Here is a 19,918-nt window from a genome sequence, read left to right as displayed (position 1 = left end):
AACTTACTCTTAATTTTATTTCTCCATTTTTACCTACTATCTGGTCTTTCTTAATGGAAATTCTAGCCCTGTAACTGCAGTTTTTGGAGGACAGAAGAAGGGGAGAGAAAAGACTTAGAAACCAAGAGTTAAAGAAAAGGCTTCAGTACATACATGGTCATGGATGCATCAGGCAAAGTGGTACCCACCGAGCAGGGCTCAATGTTATCCATCCAAGTCCTTCGAGCTTATCTCTTTGGACACAAAGCAAACCAAATTCTTTTCCCACTGCTGTCACCCTATCATGTTGGCCAAAGAATTAGGCAACCACATGTTTCTGGGCCAGACTGACCCATCTATAAAAATATTTTCAGGCAATAAAGGAAATATTTTACTGAATTGTTTTAGGTTAATTTATTTCATCCCTGTTTTCCCCAGACTTAAACTTTCCTAGCACATCACAACAGGAATTTGTTTAGTTTTAGTCTGAAGTACTGATGTGTATATGATTGGTTTATATACATAGATCAGATCTTCCTGGGACTTTATCAAGGTATTGGGGTTTACTAGCTCAATTGTTATCATCCAAACCTGTTTTCTTTTTAATCACTTAACCTCTACATCCTCACAGTGTGTTTCTGTTTCTTTTTATCCAAAGTCTCCAGCAATTTGGCCAAGTCACTAGCCATTAACTACAAAATCAGAAAGTGGACAATTGAAACAAAGGAAGCTGATATCCAAGTAGTTTGCTCCTTGTTAACAGCTCTAGTATAGTTTGCAAAATGCTTTTTCAGGTTGAGCTATGATTTGCATTCACCAAGCTAGCTAGTAACAGAAACTGAGCTGGTTTTAAGGAAAATGCCCATTGGGAAACTGAAATTTGATTTTTGTGAATAAAGTAGAAGTGTTTCTAAGTTAGCAAAGGCCTAACTTACAAATATTGAAGCTATTTTAATCTTATTTCAGACATTCTCCAGATAACTTCATTGAAATACCCAAAATTCAAAATGACAAGTTAGTAAGAAAAAATAAAATAATGGTTAATGACTTAGTATATAAAGAATGCATTCAAATCCGTAACAAAGCATTAAGAGCAAAAAACATTAGCAGACAGATATCACGGACAAAAGACATGAACAGACAATTCTCAAGAAGAGAAGATATTCAGGTTAGTAAATCTATTAGAAAATCTTCAACCTCACTGCTATTCAAAGAAATTCAAACCAAGACAGTGAGCTAACATTGTTTTCACCTTATATGTCATTTCATACCACATGTAATTTGATATGAAAAATATTTTGAAAGGGTAGATCTTGCTCTTGAGAGGGAACAGTAAAATGAGCAAGTTCACATATTAATAAAAGGTATATAAGTTAGTGCACCCCTTATAGAAAGCTATTTGGTAGTCTGCAGTCAAAAGCCTTAAAATTTGCAATGTGCTATTATATAGAAAATTTCAACGATGAAAATCTTTATGCACAAAGTTGTAAATTATAGTGTTATTTATAATAGTGCCCCCCGAAAATCTAAGTATTTTACAATAGGAGTGTAGTAAAGTTTGCTACTTTACAAGGCAATTCAAACATTTATGAATTTTAAGATAAAAAAATGCTTAGAATATGTTAAGCAAAATATAGGATTTAAAATTTTATGTATGGGGTCACAATCCTTTACAACTGCACTATCTAATATAGCAACAGTAGCCCCATGTACTGTTTAAATTTTAATTGTAGTTGAAATTACAATTTACAAATCATTTATTCAGTTGCATTAGCCCCATTTTAAGTGCTCAGTAGCCACATGTAACTAGTGGCTTCTGAGTTAGCACAGGTACAAAATTGGTTTTCTCTTATCTCAGAAAGTTCATTTAGATAGCACCCATATAAAATACCCCCAAAACTGTGCAATTCAAAGACTGGAAGAAAATAAAAATAAACAAAAACTAGTAATTTTATATGGGCAGTTCAACGATAGGAATTTTTTCTTCTCCTACACTTATTTTTTATATTTTATATCATGGCCATGTATTAATTTTATAATAGAAAAAAATCATTGAACTTTATATAATTTTTAATGTAGAAATACAATATAACTTGAGGAAAGACAATTAAAATTTACTCTCTACAGTTGAGTTTGATTTTTTATTTTGTTTCATTTTGCTGCTGTTAACTTTCATGTTGGATCAGAATTTCAGAAACTCAGGTTCTTAGGGAATGGAGCACCATTGAAATGGTGCTCACTCTTGGAGGAGTCTGCACACAACCATGTATACATGCAAATATGTTCTACATGTTACAAATTGAATTAAAACAAACTATAGTGTATTTACTTTATATTTAAAATAACTACACTACCATTTCCTCTGTTTACCATTCTTCATAATTCCAAACAGATGGGTTACAAATGGAGTCTTTTGGCCCTAACTTGTGCCCTGGAGCCAACATTAAATGCTCAACTGTGGCTCATCACTGATGCTCAAGGAAAAGAAGAATCACTGATGTCTGTGGGAATAATCTGTATTTCCTTCTTTGTTTTAAGTTCATTTGTTCTGGTTCTAGCTAAACCTAGCAAAGAGATACTAAGTGGGCCTCAGCATACAAGCTATTTCTACAAGCAGATGACTTAGGACACAATGGGAACAGATACTTACTCAGCCAAGTTGTGCCTTTGGCCTGTTGGCACAGAGCTAATGGGTCCATTGAGGATCAAAATTAGGATCTACCCATTGAAGTAGCCACATACTCTTGGTCTATCTACTTGTTTCCTTGGCTCTTTTGATGACTGGCTTAGCGCAACATTCCCAAAGCCACTTGGTTGCTGAAATGTTATTGTTTAATATGAATGCGGATATAACCCTAAGAGTTAGAATAGGTTGGAATGCTGAATAAGTTCTTGTAAAGCCTAAAGGTAAATCTGCATCTTAATTATGCAAAAATGTATGTCTTTTCGAATAGCTCATGGGATACAAATTATAGCCATCAACTTAGACAAGTTTGAAAATGGGAAGCACTAGTCATCATGAGATTAAGGCTGGAAGGAATGCCCAGTGCACCAGCCGAGGGCAGCTGCCTTGCTCCCAGATGCTTAGTGGAGGGAGAAGAGTTACAGTGACAGCACCAGCACACAGGACGTGAGTTTAATTTTAAAAGACAGTGGAGGCAGCATCTTTGGCCATCAGAGAGCAAGGAGGTGGTGTTCTCCCTTGAGCTGCTAATGACGATGATGGCACAGAAGAAGGAGTGTGGATGGAGGAAGGAGGAGGTTGAGTGAATTGAAGTGAAATGAAGAATTAGTATCATGAATACACAGCATTAAACATTTGGCTCCCAGCTCACTAAGTAAGGAGTGTTATGAGACAGAGGGAGGAATTCATGTATATAGGTTAAAGATAGACTTTGGATCACTGGCATGTATGCATAAAATAAGTAGGATGTGGTGCATAGAGTAAGTGCTAAACGGAAACATCAGTGTACCGTGCAGTAGACTCTGAAAGGAAGCTGTCAGTCTCTTAACTGACTGAAATACTAGAAAATATCAATCCCTTCATCTCTGTGAGTCCTGTCTCTCTACGTTCTAGGACTGTGGGTTTCCACATCAGAAAGGGTTACATATTTGTGCTGTTTCCTCTCAGGTTCTGGCTCTCGGCTCTCCTTCATCTCCCTGACCAGTCTGCAGAGTGTGTGTGTCTATCTGTCTGTCTTTTTTTAAGACAGTGGCTCACTCTGTTACCCAGGCTGGAGTGCAATGGCATCATAGCTCACTGCAACCTCAAACTTCTGGGCTCAAACAATCCTCTCACCTCAGCCTCCGGAGTAGCTGGGACTACAGACAGGTGCTACCATGGCCAGTTAGTTTTTCTATTTTTTTGTGGAGACAGAGTCTCGCTATATTGCCCAGATTGGTCTCCAACTCCTGGCCTCAAGTGATCCTCCTGCCGCAGCCTCTCAAGTAGCTAGGACTGTAGGCACACACCACCACACCTGGCTAATTTTTCTATTTTTATTAATAGTAAAGACAGGGTCTTACTCTTGCTCAGGCTGGTCTCAAACTCATGGCCTCAGCAATCCTCCCACCTGAGGCTCCCAAAGTGTTAGGATTACAGACATGAGCCACCATGCCCAGCCTCCAGTCTCTCTTTTGTCTTCTTCTCTCTGTCCTCCTCTTTTCTCCTACAACACACTCTGGTTTGCACCAGTTCACTTTACAAGGCCTCAACTGTGACCTCATCTCATTACCTGGAAACCTCAGACCTGGAGGTAATAGGCAAATATGTTCTGTTTCTTTTCTTCTCTAAACATCCTGTGCAGGTAGAATACATTGATGCATATGCAGAAACTATAATATTAAAACCTTCAGGTGCTGTCTTCATGCCTAGAGAGTATGCCAAATTTGATCTCAAATAATTGCTTGCAAACATTTGCAAAGACTAAGAAAATTATCAAGGAAATAATATCTGTCCAGCTGAGTTTGGCATCCTTATCATTTCCATGCCTGCTGTCTGATTTGGATAGCAGAAGTAGATGGCTAGGAAGCTGTTGTTATTTCTCACTCCACCTGTTCCATTTATGTATTGTATCTGTTGTTTTCTTGGTTTACTCTGAGGTTGAGAGTATTGAGCATTTTTAGAGATTTTGAAGGTAACTTCCCTTTAACGTATGGAGAATCTTACGAAGAAACATTTTCAGTGGGAGGGAAATCAGCAGAAACCTGGATGATTTTCCAGTTTCTTATAAATCAAATATGTCTGGATTTGATAACACGGATAAATTAACTATGTGTAATTCCAGGGAATGGAAAACTTTCACTGGATTTGCAGTTTGGCCAGAGATTTGAGGGAAGCAGCAAATTACCTCACCAGAAGAGTTTTTTTGTTTGTTTTTTTTTAAATCAACTGAATTCAAGATTTAGCCAGGAGATTCTTAGCATAGCAGTTTTGCCATCAGTGATAGAGGCTTCTGTGTGCTCGGGCCACAGCTAGGTGCATACATTGTCTCATTCTGTCCTCGTAAACCCCAGGAGATAGATGAAGAGACTAAAGCTCAGAGAGGTTTAGCCACTTGCCTGAGGTCACAGAGAGTATTTGAAACAGAGCCACGTCTCCAATCAAGGTCCTTGGCTCACAGCCCTGGCCTGCTCCACGGGCCACACTGCCATGTCAGCATACTCTCCTTGCCAGATCGTCTGCGGCGCATTTTCAGACAACACATTCGTGTGGATTCCTGGACCTTTTTCCTCTTCCCTTCCCTCCTCCTCATCAACAGGAGTTTGGCGCAGAATGCGTTTTGAATTCTCACAGTGCTGACATCAGATGGGACACATAACAGTGTGATCCTGCCGGAGCTACAAAGTCAAACACAACAAGCTTTTCCCTAAATAATTGAGGGAAGAAAGAAATATGCAGAAGACAAGGCTTTGTAGATTTTTTGTTCATGTAGCTTTAGAGTTTTCTTTTGAGGTGGTGCTGCATTTATTTACTCACTAGACATACATAAATAAATACCTAAGAAAGTGTGTTCAAATTTTTCAAATTATTCAATGTTTGATAAGCTACAAATAATAATTTTGATTCAAATTTTACATTATCATGAGTCATTACATAGGAAGTAAATCAGCTTGTCTTGCTTTCTTTAAATAGTAATGACCTTTAATAAAGTAATCTATAAGGTGTTTTTTGGTGAGTTATGTCTGAGAAGAAATAGTGAAGCTGTTGTAGCAATTAAAAGTGAAGGGTGCTATTTAAAATAGTCGTGTATGAATTCTTGAAGCATAAAATCCCTGTATCCTGACGATCTCCTTTTCTTGTCAATTGCATAAGCAGAAATGGTGCCAATAAAAATGGTGCCTGGTGTAGGCATTTTTCTCCCTATGCAGTGCATGGAAGGAAGCCCTGTGAGCAGCTACTGGGCATTAAAATTGAGAGTGAGTATGTGGCTGGCCAGTGTTGTCTTAACTCTGAAGATCCAGGTTAAAAAATACTGTCAGACATTGTAAACTGTGTGTCTTTCCCTTCTACTGAGGATCTGACTTCGCAGACATGTTCATGTATTCATTCTCTGTCTGTGTATCTGGACCGCGCTCATTTAAGGATCTCTAGCCTTCCTTTCTGGCAGAAAGCTTAGGGAACACAGACTCACAGCCACCTGACTGGCGTCTGGTATCACTTGGTAAGTTTGTGGGTTACTCACAACCCTCTGTGTCTCTTCGAGACCAAAGAGCATCTTTGCCCTAGAAAGCTTCATCCCAGATTCTCTGGCACCCATCCTACGTCAGGTCAGCTGAGAGCAACTGACAGATGACCATCAGGCCCACAGTGATGAGGGGATGTGACACTGTACGTGCATATTTCTTCAGTGTCTAGTTTTGCATTTCAGGACTATATTTTAGATCTGATGGGAAATATAATTCAGTGTTGTTTATCAAGGTCATTGATGGGAGAACAATGTACGACCAGGGAGAGACAGGCAGGTGGGTAACTTGTATCAGGTAAAAGAATTAAGGGTCTTAGTCTAAATTTGTCTTTGCTAAGAAAATAAGTGAGTTTTGTGAGAAGAACATGGGCTTATTGGCAAGGTAATGGGGACTTGTAAAAGTTATTACAGTTGATGTTCAGATCTCTAGTTTAATGCTGACTTTTGACAGAGGGAAGCACCAACTTGGCAGAGAGGGATAAGGAAAGAGTCTACTGAGCAAACTTTGGCTCTCAATGGCAGCAGGGTTGCAAAGTGTATAGACATGAAATATTGTTCCTTTAGGCCGTTTGGTAATTTTCTATGCAGAGATTTATGCCAATCGCCTGAAGGAAGCCAGTTTCCAACTGAGGTCTTGGGCTGTGTCCCCTGGACCCGGACTTTACCTTGATCAGAGGGACGTTTGCACATAAGCCAAAGGAAGTCAGTGGCCTCTCCCCTCCAGGCAAGTACTCGCATCTCGGTGTGCCCGCTCGAGTTACTGGTGGGGCTTCCTGGTGGACTCTCCTGTGTCCCAGCATTGGAGACAGGCAGGCAGTGCAGACCCAGCAGGCTATTGTGGGAGTGACAGAGGGTGGACACGTGAGTTCTTCGTGGAACTTAGCATGTTTGTGCCATCCCTGATCCCACCATAAGAAGGAAATGAGGAAAGGTTTCACATTCTCAGCAGAGAATTGTCTTACTTACCACATGCGTTACAGAGATCAGAAGCCCTGGTGAAACATTTTATTCAAAATTTTCACAGATCCCTTCAAAGGGTCATGGGTTTAAATTCTTCTTTCCATTGCTTCTGCTCTCCTTTCCTCCTCAAAATCTCTCATTCCTTGATCAAGATTCAATTTGAAACTTCCTTGGCTTTTAAACCTTCCCCAACCCACACCCCGATCAAACCTTTCCTTCCTATGTGACCCCAGCCTCCTCTGTCTACCACCACTGTGGGCCACATGTGGACTGTGCGTGCCTGTCCTCTTCAGTCTCCCAGGGCAGGGGCTGTGTCTGCAGCCTGCTCATGGCCAGCATCTCACAGCTCTCCACATGTGTCCACTGAGCAGCGGGCAAACTAGGGATAGGACAGCATGTACTGGGGTGGGAGGAAGGCGCAAGCCCAGCAGGGGCTCGGGGCAGGAGTGCTAGGGAAGCCAGGTTGACCTGGATCTTGAAGGATTAGGAGTTGGGGCAGCATCACGGGCCACAGGTCAGGAAAGTGCGGTCATGCTTGTGTGACAGCGGTGACACGGAATCTGTTTATCTGGGGGAGAGAGCATTTGTGTGTGGGCTCAGGTTAAAGACAGTGCCAAGCTGTGAATGTCAGGCTGGAATTTGGGGCTTCACCCTTTAGGCAGCCTTAATCATGTGTTAGCAGGGGATTGCACTAAAAAGTTGTATTCTCTGGAAATTAGAGCACTTGAGAATTGATTAGAGATGTTAAAGATTAGAGGTGTAAGCACCCTCACCAATTGCTCAAACGGGGCTTTCTCCAATGCCCGTGCAAGGGAGGACACTTCAGGGTCACGCCATCCTGCTCGTAGTCACAAAGTGAGGAGGAGGTACCTGTCCTTCCTCTACCCTCAGGACCAGGGTTCAAGATAAAGGCTTCCCAGGTTAGTGCTCTGCCCCTTCGCTGGTTCCAGCCCTTAGAGGAATGACTTACCTATCACTGTGGTCTGGACAGTCTGACATTTCTGTGGCCACATGTACTGGAGGCAGGTAACTGCACTGAAGCCAACCAGGCCACCGTGGCCACTCACTCATAGCCTGTCCTCAGGCTCTGTGTCCCCTCTGGACCTCCCTTCTCTGTGGGGGGCAAAGACCAGGCAGGACCTACTTCTGGCAGCCCACCCTGTCTCCGCCCTCCCTCTTCCAGCTTTCACACCCGCATCACGGCTGCCCCTCATGGAAGAGACAGTAGCTCCCAGCTGGAGTGAAGCGGTGGGTGGGATGACTAGGAGCTGGAAGCTTCCCGGGCCTCCAGCACGGGCCAGGCCCAACCTGTTAACAAGAGATAGTAAAACCTTTACTAGTGTCCTCTTTGTACATTTCCCAACTAGTTAAAACCCCAAGAAAAGGAGGGTGCGATCAGCACCACCCCCAGACTGCCTTTCAGCCTGTCTTCGGAGTAAACAAAGCCTCCTTGTTTTTCGTCATGGGTCATACACGCATCTCATACATTGATCCTCCTAGAAACCTCATGTCCTAGCAAATTACTGAAAAGCAAGTGCCACGAAGTCTCCTGGGACATGCTGTTCCCTCCTAGATTTCAGTTTCTGCTGAACAAAGTGGATTATGCCTTGCGTTCTGCACGTTCTACTACCTGTGAGTCATCGTGAAAATCTCACTCAGTCCATTTAGGTTTAGTCCAGGGCTTGATACAGACCCTGTCAGATTGTAACTGTTCTCCCACGAGGGGGGAAAAAGGAAGAGGGGCATATAGGGAATTTTCACAATGGAGTGAAAAATAAATCATATAGCATAAAGTAAGAATCTTAACTCATCTTATTTGGGAAAAACAAAAAGAATGAAGCCTACACAGTTGGATTTTTATTGCAACAATGAGACACTCAGCTGTATGTGTCGACTTGCGCCTCTTATCACAAAAAGAGATAGAGCATCACCTTTTCTTTGTTGTCCCTGGCTCAGCAAGCTTTCTGCACCTTCCAGCGGACTCAAAGTGTGGTCTGGGAATTGCAGCATCAGCCTTGCCTGGGAGCTTGTTCAAAATGCAAACCCTCGGGCTCCACCCATGCTGAAGCAGAAGTCTCGTTCAACAGGACCCCTGAGTGACTCCTAATGACAGCAGTGTTGGAGAAGCCTGACTCCAGCACAGTGCTTCGCAAAGTGGAGTGTGCATCGGGACCCCTGGAGGGCTTAAGATGCAGCTTTCCCAGCCCCACCTCAGAAACACAGTTTGGTTGGTCTGGTTGAAGGCCCAGTGGTGGTCAGCTGCCCACCTCTGCTCTCTAGCTTTCTTCTGAACTATACAATCAAGCTCCGGTCCACACAGCACATGGTGAATAGGGGAATACCCTAGAGCAGCCCCAAACTGCATATATAGGTGAAGGATCTGCAGGACCTGCTTCCAGAGTGGCCCTGAGTGCAACAGGCTGGGTACAGTGGGACAGCCTTCTGGGCAGGTCTCTCTGGAGCACAGCACTGGGCTCAGTCCCTGTCCTGGCCTCTGTCCTGCGGGCCAGCGTGAGGCCCCCTCCCAGAAGACTTCATCCAGAGCCTGGGGGCTCCAGTGCAGTCTTGAAACTCTATCAGAGAGACCTGACACACTCTCTTCGTACTAACCACAACGTCAGGCCCACTCTCCCTGGCTCTGCCCAGGGTCTAGCCACTTCCCCTTGAAGGACTCCAACCAGAAAAGATTCAACTGGAGCCCCTTCGGAAGAATACTAAATATAATAAGTCTTTCTAATGGAGACTCGCCAACTGATGCCAAGGGATACATACCCACCCTTTAGACAGGGCTTCTGCAAAGACCGTAGTATGAGTTTCTAGAATTTCTCTAGCTATAAGTAAGAGGGAAAAACGTTAACTCTCCCATCAGAGATGTTACTATCTAATTAATCTCTGAATTTTTAAAATATTCTTTCAGTTCTTATTAGGGCCTTTATTTTTCTTCAGTCCTGAAATTCTCAGCCTATAAAATCTTACATTACAAGATATCATTTCTTAGTGAGTATTATTTCCGGGACTTAAAATCTAAACGTTGGCTATGATAACCAGTAAAAGGCATGTAGATAGTAAAAATATTTTTAAAGGTTCTGCATGTCATTTATATAAAAGAGAAATAAACACCGTCCCTTGAGCCATGCGGTAATCTTTCACTATATCAGCCCATGTGTTTTTTTTTTTTTGCAACCAAAAATATTTTATTTTTTTTTTAATTTTATTTCAGAATATTATGGGGGTACGAACGTTTAATTTACCCATCCCTTCCTCCCCCATCCTACCTGCTTGATTTCCAATGAGTGTTATTTCCATATGTACACATTAGTGTTGAACATTTAGTTCCAATTTAATGGTGAGTACATGTGGTGTTTGTTTTTCCATTCTTGTGATACTTCACTTAGAAGAATGGGCTCCAGTTCCATCCAGGTTAATACAAAAGGTATTAGTTCACCATTCTTTTTTATGGCTGAGTAGTACTCCGTGGTATACATATACCACATCTTATTAATCCACTCGTGGATTGATGGTCACTTGGGTTGTTTTTGCATCTTTGCAGTTGTGAATTGTGCTGCTGTAAACATTCAGGTGCAGGTGTCTTTTTTATAAAAAGCCTTTTTTTCCGTTGGGCAAAAACTCAGTAGTGGGATTGCTGGATCAAATGGTAGTTCTACTTTTAGTTCTTTGAGGTATCTCCATACTACTTTCCATAAAGGTTATACTAGTTTGCAGTCCCACACAGTGTATGAGTGTTCCTATTTCTTCACATCCACACCAACATTTTGTTGTTTTGGGACTTTTTGATAGAGGCCAGTCTCACTGGAGTTAAGTGATATCTCACTGTGGTTTTGATCTGCATTTCCCTGATGATTAGAGATGTTGAGCATTTTTTCATGTTTGTTGGCCATTAGTGTATCTTCTTTTGAGAAGTTTCTGTTCATGTCTTTTACCTACATTTTAATGGGGTTGTTTGATTTTTTCCTTGCTGATTTGCTTGAGTTCTTTGTAGATTCTGATTATCAGCCCTTTATCGGATGTATAGCATGCACTATTTTCTCCGATTCTGTAGGTTGTCTATTCACTCTAATGATTGTTTCCTTGGCTGTGCAGAAGCTTTTTAATTTGATTAGGTCCTATTTACTTATTTTTGTTGTTGCTGTCATTGCTTTTGGGGTTTTCTTCATAAATTCTTTGCCTAGGTCAATGTCTATGAGAGTTTTTCCAACATGTTCTTTTAGAATTCTTGTAATTTCATGGCTTAGGTTTAAGTCTGTTATCCATCCTGAGTTAATTTTTGTGCATGGTGAGAGTTGCAGATCCTGTTTCAGTCTTCTACATGTGGCTATCCAATTTTCCCAGCACCATTTATTGAATAAGGATTCTTTTCTCCAGTGTATGTTTGCTCTGCTTCGTTGAAGATTAGATGACTGTATGAGGATGGTTTTACATCTGGGTTCTCTATTCTAGCCCATGTGTTTCATCAGTGTTAATTATCTAAGCAGTTTAGGCACAAAATTACCACATTGAAGAGATCGGAGACAATGGGCTTTACCTGATTCAGCAAAGATCCGCATGATTTGATTTGGCACGCTTTGTAGAAGAAATGAGCAAGACATATTCAGGATCTGATCGATCGTACTTGGTGAGCTGAGTGTCCTGGAGGTTTGCGTGAGGGGCATGTGGCCTTTGCAACCCTGCACTGTGAAACTTGGGACATTCTGCAGCAGGAGGGCAAAATCTGAACAGAAGGTGTTCACAGCTGCAACCCCCAGTCTTAGCGGTCATCCCTCAGGTATCATTCCCTTCCTTTTATAAGCTTAGAGGGGAATATATCCCGGAATATCAACTGGGAAGTATATTGTACAATAAAAAACAGAAAAACAGAGCTCAAACTTACTTAAAAAGTAAACGGTACTATTGACTGACATTACTGAAAAATCCAAAGGAACAAGCAGGTAAACCCAGGTAAGCAGGACCTTAGTTTTGAGATGGCTACAGAAGCTCCTGAGGCTTCACGATACCTTCTGCACACTCCTCAAAATCAAGGTTCTCTGTTCCAGAGTTCCCAGCAAGAGTCCTGGGCTTAACTGGCCCAGTTGAGGTGCTTGGCTAAACTGATCACCATAAGCAAGGGGAGGGGAGCACCAAGTGACCTGGGCCTGGATCAGAGCCCAGCCCTGAGCCCTCTATCTGCCTGCCAGGGAACTAGGATGCTATGGCTTAAACCACCGAGCCACCCCTTAGCACCTAGGTGGGCTCAATTAGATCCCAGCAGGCTTTTCCCTTGCCCAAAACTCAGTCATAACACGTAGAACTAAAGGAGGTTGGAAAGTGTGTCCCAGATGAAGTGGCTTTTATATCCTCAGGGAAAGAGGAATTCTCCCAAATCTGCTGCATTTCTCTCTGACCAAGGGTGGGAATGATTTAGAGAGGTGAGTGTGTCTGTGGGAGAAAGAACTGGTGAGGAGATACTGAAGAAGCTACAAGGTCTTAGCTCTTGGCTGATGATTAGTTTTTTTTTTTTAAGAGGAGTGATTTGACTCAGGAATAGCCTCAAGTAGCATCTTCATTTATAAGAGCAAGATGACTAATTTCCTTGAGAATCCATTTAGGATCTCTGTTACCAAGGCAGACTTAAAAGTATAGCTTCTGCAGGTGAGAACACTTACAAATGCTGAAGGTGAGAAATATTATTAATACGTTTGTATCTCCAGGTAATTACTATGCATATCTCCACAACTGTGTATAAAAATTATAGTGAAACATAGGGAGAAGGTATGCATTGATGAACAGGAAATATATGATCTGAAAATATATTTTCATGTGTTTATCAAGAGATATATCTATAAAATAGGGAGAGATATATATATAATAGTAATAATTCTAGAAATAAAGATGTGCTTCGGGCAAAGAATTAAGTAACTTCGTTTTAATTGTTTAAAATAGAGTTAATTGTGAGGCTCCCAAATAAATACAGTTTAGGAAACGCAAAATGAAACCTACTATTTAGTTCTTAATTCAGATCTTAAGTATTTGGTCATGAATGAATAATTTTTGGTGTAAATTTATGACAGTGTGCCAGATGCAGCATGGTTCTCTAGGCTTTGATTATTTTCTCTTTCAACCATAAGAGTTATTTCAGCAGATATTTATTATTATTATTCTTTTCTGCTTGTCAACCAGAGAGTTTGCATAATGAAAACAGCTAATGTGTGTCATGAATCATTTGCATATAAAACTGGATGCATACAAAAGATGGGTTGGACTTCTGAAATAAACACAATTCACAGACTGAATAATCATAAAATTCACTCCTTGTTTTTCTGATGATTGTTTTTTTCAGAACCGAATGGAGGAAAGCAAAGCACTCTTTAGAACAATTATCACATATCCCTGGTTCCAGAACTCCTCGGTTATTCTGTTCTTAAACAAGAAGGATCTTCTAGAGGAGAAAATTATGTATTCCCATCTAGTTGACTACTTCCCAGAATATGACGGTAAGTCAGCACTCAGACAGCCCAGTAGCTGGGGCAGGTTTTGCCTCCCAATACCATTGCAAGAGTTAACATACTGTTTGGTGTACCATTACTGTCCTTGCCCTGCAAACCCTGTGTTGGGATTGATGAAGTATGAATTGCTATTTGCCCTATCTTTTAATGACACAAAATATTTCATTCCTTAGTAAAGCTAAAAGTCATAGACAAAGAGAACAACTTGTTGATTAGTAACAAAATGCATCCCCATCTAGCCACTGTCAGACAAGTTTTGAAAGAGTCAGAGCTACTGCCCTAGAAGAGCTTATGTGGCAGGATAAACACATACCTTCCCCTACCCCATACAAACTTGAGTCTAAATTAGGAGGGGAAAACTACGGCCCGCACCTGTTTTTGTAAGTAAAGTTTTATTGAGACAGCCACACACATTTATTTATGCACTGTTGATAGCTGCTTTCACGATACAACAGCAGAATTGGATAGTGGGGACCAAGACAGAATGGTTTACAAAGCCTAAGATAATTACTCTCTGCCCTCTACAGAGAACTTTGGCAAGCCTTGGTGTAGATAGTATCTAAGAGCACAAGCTACAAATGTCTCAGAGTTCCAGCTCTGCCATTCACTGGCTGTGTTGCCTTGGACAAATTTCTTTAACTACTCAGTTTTTTCCTGAGTAAAAAAAGAATTGAATGGAGTCCTGTATAGATCACTTACCACAGAGAAGAGCACAAACTCAAAGTTACCTATTAGAGAGGTATATGTCACAGCAAGAGAATAGACCATTTTAAAAATTACATTATCAACAGATGATATCCAGGACGGATATCAGCTGAACAATGCTCTTGCACTTCTAAAAGCTCCCTCAGAAAGGTAATTACTTTAAAAACGAAGATTAAATTTCACTTCGTAGCTTTCTGTGAAGATACAGACACATCAGGGATGGAGGTTTAGTCATCGTTTCATCCCACGTGCATATGGTACAGCGCTGGCTCGCGGAAGGGAAATGTTACATGTTTAATGAGCTGAAGTTCCCTTCTCAAACGCAGGTGCTGAAGGTTGAGGAATTGAAAATACAAACATTTGGGGATGATATCAGATTTTAGAGATAGTATTTTGTTAGCAGTGTGTTCACATCCTCTCTCCAAGTGTATTTTCCTTTGTGCTTTGCTGTTCCTTTAAAAACAAATTCTTTCTTAGCCTAAACAGTGTTTTCCCTTTCACTCCTTTTCGTTTGCCACTAGCCTAGAAACAAGTCATAAATGCTTGAGACTGTTCCTCAGTGTTCCTGAGGAAACTATGGACGGAAGTGTCTGTGTGTAGTCAACTTGCTTTCCCACAACAGGCTCGTTCTTTAGACATGAGACATGGGCATGCAGCGTCTGGCTTAGACCTAAACACACTTGCTTGCCTCACACATGCAGGAGAGACTCTTCTTAATTTTTCTCAGAATTTGATGAGAATCAGCAGATGGGAAATGGCCACACCATATACAGCACCCTGCTTTATAGGACAGCACATTTTCGTGATGTGCTTGCAAAGGGAGGACGCAGGACAGGTAGAGCACAGCACCCGCAGAGGTGAATCCCTCAAGGGACCAACTCAAGCTACTGGGCTGCAGCAGACCTAGCCACACCGCGTGGTGGTTGATTTGCTGCAGTAAAAGACTTATTTCTAGGGTGGGTGTTTGCACTGCTGTTCTCTGCAATATCTTCCTAATCTCTTTACATATCTCCTTTCTCAAGTAATTTCCCCAGATTCCTGAACACTACAAGCATTTTCCTTCCAACATGTGTCCATTTTGATCGTTTTGAAATTTGAAGGCTTTTCTGCTGTTAATTTCCCCCAGTATACACATAATGCACATAGGAAACTTGGCCGTGGAAAAGAAAAAAGACACTGATTGTGTTATTCACAAAGCCAGCACAGCTGTCATTCCGTGAGACTCCAAGCCCTTGCAAGATGAGCAAAGACTGAAAAAAAATCCAGGCCCACTCTGCAGTAATGTTTTTATAATAAGCGTGTTTATAGTATTATAAATTTCACACTTCCACATTTCTGTACTTACAAGGTCTTAATCATAATGAATGCCATTCTGTATTTCTCTTCAGGAAGGGAAATTACCATTTCCACATGGACTTGAATTGCAAAATTGTTCATAGAGACTGTGGAATTCTGCTCCTGCTGTGATGGCGATAATGATTTCTTTGTAGTTTATGTTTATTCAAATAACATGATTTATGCTTAAAAACGTTAAGTGCACTTCAGTGCACTTGAATCTGGATCTAATATTCCTTAGGGTAAATAAAAAAGAAAAAAAGGTGTAGGCCCTTCTTTCCCAAATGGGGAAAGTACAAAATCGTATGGAAGTTCATTCACGAGCCAGAAATAGAGTGTTCTTTTACAAAAATTAGAGGCTTCTTCAGCTCTAACAATCTATTAATTTCCAGATTTAAATATTTTTTATTACTGCTCTGGAATTAGTAAGTTAACAATAGTACATTGAAAAAGATTGGACGTTAAATAATTCTGTAGATATATACCATACATATATTTTACATATTACTTTTAATTGTGTCACTTTTTGTGTAATATGATGCTGGCCACCTTAGTCATGGACAAAAATTTCAGTTCTGGGTACCTACGTAAAAAATTCAAACATTACTGTTTTTAATTGTACAATGAGAATAATCCATTTGTTTTCCTAACTCTTTTCTCCTAACTTCTGGCACTGTTGAATATAAGCTCATAAGAATAATACCCAATTTATAAAAAGGTTGTTTTGAAAAGTTTTCAAGTAAGCTGTCTGAAACTCGGGATGCATTTTGTTAGAAATGGTGGTCGGGCTCTCAGTAGAGTTCTCAAAGATTTCTTTATCCCAACCAATAGATGATAACAATCTATCAATACTAATATTGATAGAAAAATACCTAAGTTGTGAATCCTAGGAGAGTCTTACCCAAAGGAAGGAAGTGGAGGGGGAAAAAGTTATAGCATGACTTTCTCCTTGCTTAGTATAGAGCTCACTTAAAAAAATGGAAGGAAATGCAGATATATAGTGACACAAAGACAAATATATGATAGGTGCTCCATACTTGAAAGGTGGTGGTGTTTTGATGTTATTAATTTACAATAAGTTTTAAATTAATGTATTTATCAGGATATATTAAATAAGTCTTTAAAATGGCTTTATTAAGATAAAACTCCCATACAATTGAACTTTTTACAGTGTACAATATAATGGTTTTTTATATGTTACATTCATTTTTTAAATTATATATATAAAATTTGCCATTTTAACCATTTTTAAGTGTGCAATTCAGTGACATTAATTATATTCACAATACTGTACAGCCATCATCAGTATTTCCAAAATGTTTTCATCACCCCAGTTAAGCAACAATACCTCATTTCCCCTTCCTCCTAGCCCCTGGTAACCTCTAATATACTTTCTGTCTTTATGAATTTGCCTATTCCAGGTACCTCATATAAGTACAATCATATAATATTTGTTCTCTTCTGTTGGGCTTATTTTACTTTAGTATGTTTTTAAGGTTCATATGTATTACTGCATCTATCAGAACTTCATTCCTTTTTATGGCTGCATAACATTCTGTTGTATGTATATGCCATATTTTGTTAATCCATTCATCTGTTAATGAATACTTAGGTTGTTTCCACCTTTTGGCTGTTGTGAATAATGCTACTATAAAAATTGGTGTACAAGTATCTGTTAGAGCCCCTGCTTTCAGTTCCTGTGGACAGATGCCTAGGAACAAAATTGCTGGGTCGTGTGGTGATTCTGTGTTTAGCTTTTGGAGGAATAACTTGTTATCCACAGCAGCTGCACCATTGTACATTCCCACCTGCAGTGCACAAGGGTTCAGATTTCTCCACATCTTCCCCAACTCTTGCTGTTTTCCACTTTTTTTAATAGCCATTCTAATAGATATAAAGTGTATTTCATTGCAGTTTTGATTTGCATTTCCCTAAATGATTAATAATGTTGAGCATCTTCTCATATGTTTATTGGCCATTTGTATATCTTTAGAGAAATGTGTATTCAAGCCCTTTGCCCATTTTTTAATTGGGTTGTTTGTCTTTTTGTTGTTGAGTTGTAGGAGCTCTTTATATATTCTGGATACTAACCCTCATCAGATAAATGGTTAGCAAATATTTTCTCCAATTCTATAGGTTGTCTTTTCACCTTCTTAATAATGTCCTTTGATATACAAAAGCATTTAATTTTGATAAAGTCCAATTTATCTGATTTTTTCTTTTGTGGAAAAATATGACCTGTGCTCTGGTGCATATATAAGAATTCATTGCAAAATTATTAAATACATTTTTAGTTTATCCTGATAAATACATCACAATCCTTTTTGAAAGCATCTAGGGTAATGCTTGGTACATAAGAGACCCCAATCAATGTAACAAATGTAAACCAATTTTTTTTTATCATCACATATAGTGAACCAAATACTATGTAAATGTAGTGTGCTCAGAAGTCTATGGAAATAAGACTGCAGAGGACCATTGTAGATGGACCTGACTTTAAGGAACAGATCTATTCTGAGAGATGTTTCAGGCTGGAGAATTTAAAATAATTCATAATGTTATGTCAGGTCTTTGGAGGACAGATTGACAAGAGAGCCTGAGGCAGCTGCGTCTGTATGCATGCTTATATAGCCGAAGCCAGCGTAGTTAACTCAGTTGAACAGAAATAAGCTATCACTCCCCTGCCGAAGAGTCTGCGCTGGCTCCCTGTCACTCAAGGAATCAGTCTTCAAGTCATCTGTTTTCACTTACCCACATTGTGAATGGATGGATGGGCTGGCGGATGGATAGGCGGGTGGATGCACGGACATAGTGGTGTTGGGGAAAATGATTATAACAGATCAAATCTGCAATGCAGATGTACTCTTCCTGGGCAATGACACGGTAAGTATTTATTGAATGAATCATGACCGATGCATCAACAGATCAACTAACAAGCTGTCCCTTTCATCCCTTGACCAACAGGACCCCAGAGAGATGCCCAGGCAGCTCGAGAATTCATCCTGAAGATGTTCGTGGACCTGAACCCAGACAGTGACAAAATTATCTACTCCCACTTCACGTGCGCCACAGACACCGAGAACATCCGCTTTGTCTTTGCTGCCGTCAAGGACACCATCCTCCAGTTGAATCTGAAGGAGTACAATCTGGTCTAATTGTGCCTCCTAGCCACCCGCCCTCCCCTTCCCTGGTGGGCTATTGAAGATACACAAGAGGGACTGTATTTCTGTGGAAAACAATTTGCATAATACTAATTTATTGCCGTCCTGGACTCTGTGTGAGCGTGTCCACAGAGTTTGTAGTAAATATTATGATTTTATTTAAACTATTCAGAGGAAAAACAGAGGATGCTGAAGTACAGTCCCAGCACATTTCCTCTCTCTCTTTTTTTTAGGCAAAACCTTGTGACTCAATGTATTTTAAATTCTCAGTCATGCACTCACAAAGATAAGAATTATTTCTCTCTCTCTCTCACTCTCACTCCCTCTCTTTTTCTTTTCTATTGAGCAAAACAAAGCTAATTTCCCTTTTTCCTACTCCACACCTCCCTCCTGATTTTTCCCAGGTTGCAATGGCCTTTATCCTAGTTCCATTCTTGGTCAAGTTTTTCTCTCGAATGATACAGTCAGGACAATGTCATTCGATTTAAGCCATCCTACATCAGCTTAATTTAACAGTCTGTAGTTTTTGCTGAAGGATTGTACGTATTAATACTGTGGTTTTAAATGTATAGCTGTGGATACACATACAGAGTTCCTTTTTTAATAGATACATTGTCTATCTCACTTTGGACTGGGACAGCAGATGCCCATGGAACGGTTTAAGTGTCATTTCTTTTGGATGTTTGCCTTCAGTCGTAGCTTGATTGCTCTGAGAAGTGCACAGAAGTCAGCAAGGCAAGGGCAATGACACGCAGGAGTCCTTTCTTTTGAAATGCCATGTGCCATTGTCTTTCCTCCCTTCTTTGCTTCTTTTTCTTTTTTTTTTCACCCTCTCTTTAAATTGCAGATGCCAAAAAATATGCCAACAGACACTACATTATCCCAATGGCTGCTACCCAGACCTTTTCATAGGTCGTTCTTAATTTTTTTTTTTTTTTTTTTTTTGTTCAAACTTTTTGTCTCACTGTGTTGCCTAGGCTAGAGTGCCGTGGCGTCACACTAGAGGGAGATTGGAAATTAGGATGAGGAAAGAAGAGGTTTTCTTCCTGTTTGGGTGGGGAGGGAGGTTGTTTTTAATTTTTTTTTTTTT

At 40.3% G+C, this 19,918-nt stretch overlaps 1 protein-coding gene across 1 annotated transcript in view; it reads left to right on the top strand.

Annotated features, from left to right (window-relative positions):
• The window catches only part of GNAQ (guanine nucleotide binding protein (G protein), q polypeptide), a 291,868-nt gene extending 272,115 nt beyond the window's left edge, over positions 1–19,753 (top strand). Inside the window, exons 6-7 of the mRNA XM_012650662.1 lie at positions 13,462–13,615; positions 18,632–19,753. Coding sequence (XP_012506116.1) covers positions 13,462–13,615; positions 18,632–18,822 — 345 coding nt within the window. The 3' untranslated portion in view covers positions 18,823–19,753. The remainder of the gene's footprint in view (positions 1–13,461; positions 13,616–18,631) is intronic.
• Positions 19,754–19,918: the final 165 nt, after the last annotated feature.

Source organism: Propithecus coquereli, unplaced genomic scaffold (genome assembly GCF_000956105.1).
Source record: "Propithecus coquereli isolate 6110/MARCELLA unplaced genomic scaffold, Pcoq_1.0 Scaffold339, whole genome shotgun sequence".
NCBI lineage: Eukaryota > Metazoa > Chordata > Mammalia > Primates > Indriidae > Propithecus > Propithecus coquereli.
The sequence above is the reverse complement of the archived record's forward strand: the minus strand, read 5'-3'. Positions and strand labels throughout refer to the sequence as shown.